Raw genomic sequence first — 10260 nt, forward strand, 5'->3', positions numbered from 1 at the left:
CTAGAAAGCGAGGAAGAAGAGGAAGAGGAGCGAGTAGCTCCAGTAATGAGTTCAATCTTCGATGTTGATGAAGATGAAGCTGATGAGAAAGATACTATCGGTACAACACTAACGTCTAAGAACTCTGTGCGCGCCTGCTGTAGATGATACTGGTCCAAGTAGTCTAGGCTTTAAATAGATTACTACAGCGGTGACACCTTTGGCAATCTTGGCAGCCGAAGATAAGGGTTCCTTCAAGCCTGCCCTGGTGGAGGACAAGCCTACCCTGGTGGAGGACAAAGGAAAGGGGCATGCTGAATTTGAAGAGGCCAAGAAGCTAATCGAAGATGATACACCACTTGGTGAAGGTCCTTTTGACCAAGATTTGGAAGGTCAAAGGTATCGGGTCCATCATGTTAAAGGGAAGGTTATGGATGCGAAGCAGCTGACCGAGACTATTGGTTTTACCGAACAACTTGATACCCTTCGGGGTGTATCATCTTTGGGGGTGGACCAAATTATTGTTTATACTCCTGTCCAGACAATGTTGGTTTCAAAGTTGTAGGCCATGCTTTCGACTATATTCGGATTTGAATCGAGCATATTGGATACCACAAGTGATAACTGAACGGCTGACAAAGCTGCCAATGGTGAAATAAAAGTACGTGGGCATTGACACGATGCCAACGGGCACATGGAAACTGATAAAACGCTCCCACGTGGAGCACAATCGTCACTACCGACGGTAAAACACTCTCACCGTTCACCAATGTGCCCTAGATCACGAACTCAAAGGCCAACAAGCACCCTCCAAGCAGGAATTCAACGTACTAATCACATTATAAAACTGCAAGTGGTAGAAACATTCTGCACAATTTACATATATAATACAGGCTGTATCAATACAGTGAAAAGTGTATACATCTTTCAACATGATTGCCATAATTTCGAAGGTCACAATGGAGGTGGGTACCAAGAACAACTGCTATGTTACACAACACAAGACCGGATGCAGGAACCCAGATGAATCTCCGTTTTCTCGTAAGTTACATTCTTCTTAGCCGTAATTCTATCACCATCATCTATACAAGTCCATTTCTTTTTTATTCGGGAATGAACAAACACGTCCATTCTACAATGTCTATTTACCAAACTACAGCCCCCCCCCCCCCCCCCCCCCCCCCCACCCCCACTCCCTTCGTCGAGTTTACAGGTTGGCCTCATCTATGACTCGCAGAAACCGAGTCGCCTCTCTGGCTCCAAAATATTGTTTTTGGGTTCAGTTGTGTTTGCAAAAGAATGGTATAATGTGAATATGGTATATAGACATGAAATGATCTTACGAGTTTTGCAAAAGATAACGATCCTGGAGGCATTCTTGGGGATTGGCATAGAAATAGTCCTCTTCCTTGGGTCTGTCAGGAATCACCATCCTCTTTGAAGCTGATCCCATCCTCTTTGTGTGGGCAACCTTGATCAATGCAGAGAACTCATCCCATTGCAGAGAACCATTTGTGTACCGGTCCACTAGCTCAACAATGAGTTTTCGATCTAACAAGACTGTCTTCTTGTAGCCCATGAATCTTAAAACAGAATATGAAAGAACACAAGTAATTACTACAAATGATAAACTGCACACCTTTGCAGCATATAGTAGAAAGCATGATGCAATTATGAAATATCCCAATAGCTATCAGTGTGGAATTACCAGTAATTAACATGCTACTTAGAAATTGCAAAGATAAGATATCTAATGTGTAGTCATTAATAATAAACTTCAATGGACATATTTCCAGATTTCAGCTTCAGAAAATAGGGTAAGAAAAAGTTCTAGGGGGTGTTTGGGAGTGCAGTTTTTTCACAGTTTTGGAAAAAAAAATACTGCAGTATTATATACATAATGGTGTTTGGCAAGATATTTAAAATCTCTGTTTTTAAAACTAAAGTATTGCAAATATTGTAGCTGTTTTAAAGTATTCTAAACTTGGGTCTGAACCTCAGTTTCCGAAACTGCGGTATTTTAAATTGTGGTATTGTCATGACTAAAGTATATTGTGGTATTTTCAAAAACTGTGGTTTTCAAAGTATATTGTAGTGTTTTTATGCCGTCTCAAACCTCAATTACACAAATCTCGAAGCAACAGTGTTAGTAGTAAAGAATTGATGGAGGTTGAAGACAAGATCATCAATGTGCTTTAATACTTTAACAGTTCATCTTTTTACGGGCATCATTATGCAACGCTCAGAAGAAACAATTACAAAAATAAGACTAGCCTGCTGCCTGGTATGTTGAAACTGCATAGGCCGATATGCATAATATAAATTGTATATGACTAAGTGGAATAGTGCAAACCTCCGATGACCCTCAACAACTTTAGCCATATTCCCATCATATGTTGGAACAAATATATCACTTTCTAAGGATACTAAGTAATCCAGTGCTGCCATTTGTGATGAATGGTTCTGGAAGAACATCAGATCAGAAGGTTCCAAAAGTGTCTCCTTCCTCACCTACAGACAATGGTTGTAGCAAGACATCAACAAGGGAAAAAAAAAGAGATGGACGAGTACTGTATAGCAAGTAAAGTACAATAGATGCATAATATATTTGTGCACACACCACATTCGGGTATGCTGAAGTTAGAGCAGCCATCCTGCGCTTTCCACCATATATTTCCCCAGCAGCAATGTATATTTGCATACTTCTATCAATGTCAAGTGCTCTGAGGACAAGAGCAGTCTCCTCAGGCGTCAATGGGCAAAGGCCATCTTTTCTTTTCAAGTCTGAGTCAATCACTTTTTCTTTCCACCATGGATAAGCATACCTGAAGCCAAAGCCAAGAGTAGTTTGGAGCATGTCCAGTCAACAGAACTACAAATAAGAACTATACGAAGTTTCACTGCAGGTTAAAGATACGGTTCCAAAATGTCACCTCATTCTTGTGAGTTCTTCTGCCTCTTCAGTACTGCAACCTTGAGTACAGCCAGAGAAAGCCAACATATCCATTTCATAACGTAAATGAAGTACCAAGAAAGGTCCATTTTGGCGAAGAATTCTAATTACTCTCTTGCCCAGCTCTTCAATTTGTGGGGTAAATTTAAGAGAGGCATAATTTACTCGGCATCGCAGTTTCTGAGTCTCCATCGGTAAACCATTGTTTGCTAGCCTAGCATCAGTTCTATTCAGATGGACAACCTTGTATTTACGAATCAAAGGAAGAATCTGATTCAAAATTAAGCAAGTGTCAGTTTATACAATAAATTCTGCAATAAAATACAATGATGCTTACCTGATTTTGATAGTAGGAGATATCAGACCAACTAATTGGAGGCATGGAGTGAAACATTCCAAGTTCAACTCTTCTCTTCATCCTTGGGGGTAATTCTCTCAGGATGCGAACTTCACCTCGTAACGAGGTTATAAAGTGCTCCACATCAAATATATCTTGGAACTCACTGCATGATAGAATGGACTGCTGCAGTAAGGTTCCCTGACATAAATACAAGTCTCAGTAATAGTTTAAAAGACAGCTTGAAGTCGCCAAACAGCACCTTGGATCATTCCAAAATGAAGTCTTATCCAACTCTGGCACAACTAAAGTGACATTCAAATATCTTGCAATTACAACCATGTCACATATCTGATAAAAAAAAGTAGGGAAGGCCAGAAGCCAGCGTTAAGAGTCAGACACTGTAAAGGGAACTGCTGAATCAATACAAATAAGGGTTTTCTAATTGCTTACTGCAGCTCGCATTTGGTTAAGCCCACCATTGCACGAAACCATCAAGTAACCATTATTCCTATATATTCCTGGAAGCCATTGGCAACAAAACATCAGTGAAAGGAAACATAGAACAGGCACAACATGTTTTACTAATTGGAACCATAGCTATAATACTGGTGTGGATTGAGTAATTCAATAGCAATATAGCAACAAGAAAATTATGGCCACACTTTTCCAGTCGTTCATTAGGAAAGACATGCAGTTCATGTATATGCAGTGTGCAATATAATGTCTCACAACAACCAAAGTCTTTGTTGACAGGTGCATTTAGCTTGGCTCCTATAATCCTCTGTCCGAGCTGAAATGTGTTCTAAGAGCTGGTTTTTATGAACAAAAACAGGAGGGGTTTACCCCCTACCGTGCTTTATTAAAGAACAAAATAAAACCTGGTACAAAACTTCAAGAAACAAAAAAAAAGTTGCAAAGAAAATGAGAAATATTACACATAAGCTTTGAGCCATAATTCAATTTGGGGGTGGTATTTTCCTTTTGCTCTTAAAATAACTAGAGCAAACTCTGCTTTGAAGATTACTTTGCAGCGATGCACCAAAGTAGGAATGTTTCTAGAGATAACATCATTCCTAACTGACCAGATGGACCAGCATACAGTGATCACGACTTCAATAAAGAACGGCAGTTTGAGTTGGTCTTTGAGAATAACAAGGATTTGAGAGATCATTGCTTGCTGGTATGACGAGGTTCAAGGTGTTGAAACAATCCAAAGTGAAAGGGCAGCCTACTAGAAAGTGAAGCAGGGTCTCTTCAGTGTTGGGTGAACAATGCACACAACTATAATCTTGCATGAGCATATTTCTGCGTCGAAGCAAATTTCGAGAGCTCAACCAGTCTTGAGAACTAAACAGAAGAAGAATTTACACTTATTTTGACAAGAAGACTTTCAAAGCCACCGAAAAACTTGATGAACTGATCTATGGCCATCAAAAGTCTATAAGCTTTGCTTGAGTAAAAAATCGAGGAGACCCACAAGTAGGACCATTGATCTGTCTGCTGCTGAATGTCGACATTCTGAACCAAGCTCACAATTTCCTAAGAGGTAAGTTACCTCCTATTGACCAAATCAAGTGTTGCTTCAATAAATGCAATTATAGTTACTAGAAAAAGGCCCATAATGCAGCTACCCAAGAGCTGCTGAGAATTAATGATTAACACCAAACTAAGCGTCTAAGCCTACGAAAATGTGACCCACCTAAAAAGTAGGAGTATAATATTAACATGAAATGCCGGCCCCGAAATGCAAATACCATGGTCAGAATACAATGACCAGAACGGCAAAACTGTTGTCCTACTGACCAAAAGAAGATAATGCAAATATGCAATGCAATGTGATAGGCATGCATGACCGGATGTGAATATTTATGCTAATATACTAATCCAAGAACGTCGAAATGACGTGAGCATGATTGCATCAAATGCTGCGGAAATCGCCACGTACATACAGGTGACATTAGCACAAAACGAAATCCGCGTGACGCTCTCCATTACGCGGGGCTTGCCAATCGGAGAGCACAAGAAAACGACCGAAATCGTCACCGATCACAAGTCGCTTTCATGCGAGAACGAGGAAATGTACGCGGGAGCTTTGGAAGGATCTACTACCACGCCATAGTGCAGGCGGGCTGTCAATGTCCAGCTGGGAACCGCATCGTGGTTGTCCAGGCGCAAACAGCAGGTCGGAACAGGGCAAAGGAAAGCGAACAAGCAACCAGAGCATGACGAGAGGAGGCGACTCACTTTTGGGCGGCAGCGCGGCCCTGTCGACGACGAGAGGGCGCGGGCGCGCGGCGGCCGCCTCCTCCTCGCGCGGCGTGAGGCAGGAGGGCCAGCCCTTGAGCACCCGCGGGCCCCAGGTGTCCCCGACGGCCGTGAGCTGCACGACACAGGTCCAGAGCAGCACCGTGGTGGTGGCGCGCACCAACCAGAGCTTCATCCGCGACCGCGCGGCGGCGGAGGAGGTTGGGAGCCTGAGCTTGTCGCCGGCCGCCTTACACCCTGACGCCACCTTCCACCCCATGGACCATGGACCAAGCGGAAGCGGAGCGAGAAGCACCTAGGGCGCCGGGAGCGTGCGAAACAAGCTGGGGAGGCTCCTCCTGGGATTAAATCGGCCGCCTCCTCGGCGCACGCGGCCAATGCAGCTACGAGCAAGGCGAGCCTCCTCCCCGCTTCCCTGCGCCACCAACAACCCCGCCCAGGACGCCGCCCGGCAACTCGGCGAGCTTGCAGGAAGCTGAGAACGTCACCGGCGCCCGGCCGCCCGCCCGCCCTCTTGCTCAGGCTGGCACCGCGCCTCTACGGAACCCACCTCCTCCTCCTCCTGCCCAGTGCTCCCTGGACCGGTTAGCAAAACCGGCGGTCGGTCGCGGCCGCGCAGAGATGGCCAGGAGGCAGCGTGAGCCGCCGTAGGCGAGGGCGGGGGCGCCGGAGAGGAGGCGGCGTGGATCTCGGGGCTAGCGCAAGCGGAGCGAGAAGGGGAGGGGAGAGGGAAGGAAGGTGGAGCGATTTGTGGGGACGCCTAGTTTATTTTTGGGCGTCGGTGCCTCGGTTTGCCTTGCGAATGCCTGCCAGCCTCGCTGCCTGCGCCCGCCTCGGTGAGGTGGTGCTGGTGGTTTGGCCAGTGATGGTGGTGGTGCGTGTGCGTGTGCGCGTAGCGGCGTTAATGCGCGCCCCGGCGCCCCGCTGCGTGTGTCGTAAATCTAAAAAAACAGCGGCGCGGTGCACACGCGGGACGCGGCGAGCGCACGTGGAGGGCCGGGATTGACGGGACGTGGAAAGCCGTGGGGGGTGGACGGCTTGGATTGGCCGGCTAGGGTAGGTGGGGAGGTGGAGTATGGCAGGCACGTTGGCGAGACGTTTTCGGTGGATGGAGTGGGAGTGGGACGCTTGCTGCCACCCGTGACGACGACGGTGGCTGCCGGCGCGGCATTTTTAACCGGCGAGACGACACGGGACAACGCCAATTGCCCAGGGGTTAACATTACCGGATCCGGTGATCCTGGTGCAGGGGGCAGAGGGACCCAAGTGGCGCTGTTTTTTATTGGTCACATGCCGCTGTTGGTATCTTTGTACTGTGTGTATTCTCGGTTCTAGGGTTGCCTGGCGCAGGATACCGTGAAAATTCTACAGCTCACCACGTGCTGCATAGGCCATAGGGTCGGTCGCGTTGTTGTTTTCTTTCTCACGGAAATTTCCCTCATGTAGGCTAGTCAAACCGGTGGGGGAAAATATGCCGAATTAGTTGGGAATATCATTTTTCCAAAAGATTTCTAGGAAAAAAGAAATCCTTATACCACGTATGTTGTTTTGTTGGGTTTAAATTTCATTCTAATAATTATAATTTAGACTAATTAAGTTAATATATTTATATATGTAATATATTTTATATTATCATAAACCACACGAGAGAGATAGTTATACACTACATTTATGCTATAGAGAAGCAAGTAAAGAGTGTTATAAATTTACATTAAAAATGTAGCATCTAAATTTATAAAATCAATTTCTATCTTTCATCCTATAAATTTAAGATTGTCTTATATATAAACTTTGGAAAGTTATGTGATAACACATTCTAAAAAGAAATAACCTATTCCGTTAATTAGACTTTAATTTCTCAAAATAAAGGGAAATAAATGGAGTCTTAGAAAAATAGGATTCTTAAACAAACATGGCCTAAAGCTAAGCGGAAGGAGTAGCTTTTTCATCACTTGGTCGAGAAACATCATTAGACTCATCACAGTTAATTACCGATATTGCCAGCCCCTGCTTTCAGCACGTCCAACGGCACCACGGCTCTTTTGCCTTTCCCACGCTTCACATGCACGCCCCCGCGTCGGCCGGTGGCGCGGCGGTGCTTCACGCCGACAAGCAGGCAGGCAGAGGCAGCGCACACCACATTCTAAAGAATATAAATAAAAAGGAAAAGCTTTTTTCAAAAAGAAAAGGCAACGTGACAGACCATTGCGTGTCAAAGATCGTGTGAAGCAAACATAGACGAGTGTTCAACAAGCGTGACCACTGACGAGCACCAGCGCGCCTCATAGTCATACCCCCTCATAATCTCGCTGACCATTTCCGCTCAACGAACGTTCCATGATAATGTTGTTATTGGTTGTTATCTTTTAAACATTTTTCAAGATACATACGTATACTATACATAAACAACAGTCCTGGGGTCTCTATTTATTAGTTTAAGATACATGTACTTGTGTGCATGCTCTTCCAGAAGAACTATAGAAGGAATCGTGTACTGTTCGTACTCGCCTTCGCTAAACTCTCTGGAATTGGAATTTGGGTAGACCGAGCTAGCAGGCTAGAAATGGTTAGTTTTTAAGAAACCAATTTTTATTTTCTTTAGTTACTAGCTTTCTAGTTTTTAAGAAACTAATAATCTAATTTCTATAAATTAAATTATAAATTAGTATATTTTGGAACCACCTTAATTTCTATAAACCAGTTTCTTAAAAACTGAGTGATTCTAAACACACGTGTAGTTTGGAAGATCGATACGACTACTATCTGCCACAACGAGAAGGCACGTGTTTATGACTTCAAATTCGATGGATGAATGAAAACGCGCCAATAGTCATTCTGTCGTCACGAAGAAACCAGAGCTCGCGGTTTCGATTCATACATACATATGCCGCGTGAAGACTAAAACTAGAGTATGTACAATTGTACATACAGGTAAATACGTCTACGAACAGAGCAAAACAGAAGCGGGGGGACCGTGTACCTGGATGTGCTCACCAAGGCAAGAATCAGGAATGCACACGCTTATGTACGTGCAGTTGTACTATACTCGTCTCGCCTTTGCTTGCTTCTCTGCTGCCTTTCGTTTCCTTCTTATCAGTGTGGTCCGGCCGTATACACATATGTAGCCGTTTGGTCCCACCAACATGCATGTGTGCGTATGCATGCCAGAGGAGCAGATGAATTTACCTTGCATTTTAAACACATTTTCTACCTTGCAGCACACCGAGGCGGATACTCCGGTCGTTCCGTGGAAATGTTCTTCTCTTCCTTCGCGACTGTTAGTGGGTTCGAGGGATAGTAATTAAAACGCTCACGTGTGTTCTTCCCACTCAACCAATTATCGAAAAGGAGATACTGAGGGTCAAACTTATCAAGACCGTTGTCGAGGTCCATAATTAGGGGTACCCCAAGACTCTTAAACTCGGCTGGTAAACACCATCAGCACAAAGCTGCAAAGGACTGATGGGCGCAACATAGGACAAAGCTCTGTCCGCTCAAGGGACACGATCTCGCCTCGCCCGAGTCCAGCCTCGGGCAGGAACAACAAACCCAGGCAGATTCGCGCCTCGCCTGAGGGCCTCCTCAAGCAACGGGCGCACCTCCGACTCGCCCGAGGCCCAGCACGGGCAGGCTTCGCGGAGAAGCAACCTTGGCCAAGATCGCCTCGCCAGCCGACCGAATCGCAGGAGCATTCAATGCAAGGATCGTCTGACACCTTATCCTGACGCACGCTCTTCAGTCGACAGAGCCGAAGTGACCGCAGTCACCTCGCCCCTCCACTGGCTGACCTGACAGGAAAACAGCGCCGCCTGCGCTGCTCCGACCGTTGTGCCACCCGTCAGGGTGAGGCTGACAGCCGCCAAGTCCGGCCTCAGGCGCCATAGGAAGCTCCGCCTCGCCCGACCCCAGGGCTCGGACTCAACCTCGACCTCGGACGATGGTCTCCGCCTCGCCCGACCCTAGGGATCGGACTCAGCCTCGACCTCGAACGACGGTCTCCGCCTCGCCCGACCCCAGAGCTCGGACTCAGCCTCGACCTTGGAGGAGCATGTTGGGCAGCTCGGTGCGCTGCTTCGAAAATCGCAACCATCGGAGCAATCGGAGAGGCAGTAGTCACATGCGGTCATGAAGTCCTGCACCGAGCTGCCCAACATGCTCCTCCGAGGTTGAGGCTGAGTCCGAGCCCTGGGGTCGGGCGAGGCGGAGACCGTCGTCCGAGGTCGAGGTTGAGTCCGAGCCCTGGGGTCGGGCGAGACGGAATCCGTCGTCCAAGGTCGAGGTTGAGTCCATGCTCTGGGGTCGTGCGAGGCGGAGTCCGTCGTCCGAGGTCGAGGTAGAGTCCGAGCCCTGGGGTCGGGCGAGGCGGAGCTTCCTATGGCGCCTGAGACCGGACTTGGCGGCTGTCAGCCTCACCCTGACGGGTGGCACGGCAGTCGGAGCAGCGCAGGCGGCGCTGTTTTCCTGTCAGGTCAGCCAGTGGAGGGGCGAAGTGACTGCGGTCACTTCGGCTCTGTCGACTGAAGAGCGCGTGTCAGGATAAGGTGTCAGGCGATCCTTGCATTGAATGCTCCTGCGATCCGGTCGGCTGGCGAGGCGATCTTGGCCAAGGTTGCTTCTCCGCGAAGCTTGCCCGAGTTGGGCCTCGGGCGAGTCAGAGGTGCACCCGTTGCTTGAGGAGGCCCTCGGGCGAGGCGCGAATCTTCCTGGGTCTGCTGTTCCTGCC

The 10260-nt window shown here is 47.1% G+C and overlaps 1 protein-coding gene across 1 annotated transcript; it reads right to left on the reverse strand.

Annotated features, from left to right (window-relative positions):
* Positions 1 to 847: 847 nt before the first annotated feature.
* On the reverse strand, positions 848 to 6440 carry LOC103639891 (uncharacterized protein). The gene is made up of 9 exons (XM_020543953.3): positions 5517 to 6440; positions 3723 to 3790; positions 3532 to 3620; positions 3270 to 3435; positions 2913 to 3202; positions 2600 to 2804; positions 2333 to 2490; positions 1323 to 1562; positions 848 to 1232 (listed from the first exon to the last, which is right to left on the reverse strand). The coding sequence occupies exons 1-9, from the start codon at positions 5794 to 5796 to the stop codon at positions 1187 to 1189; spliced, it is 1542 nt and encodes a 513-aa protein (XP_020399542.1). The 5' UTR covers positions 5797 to 6440; the 3' UTR covers positions 848 to 1186.
* Positions 6441 to 10260: the final 3820 nt, after the last annotated feature.

The sequence above is a fragment of the Zea mays genome, chromosome 9 (genome assembly GCF_902167145.1).
Source record: "Zea mays cultivar B73 chromosome 9, Zm-B73-REFERENCE-NAM-5.0, whole genome shotgun sequence".
Taxonomy (NCBI): Eukaryota; Viridiplantae; Streptophyta; class Magnoliopsida; order Poales; family Poaceae; genus Zea; species Zea mays.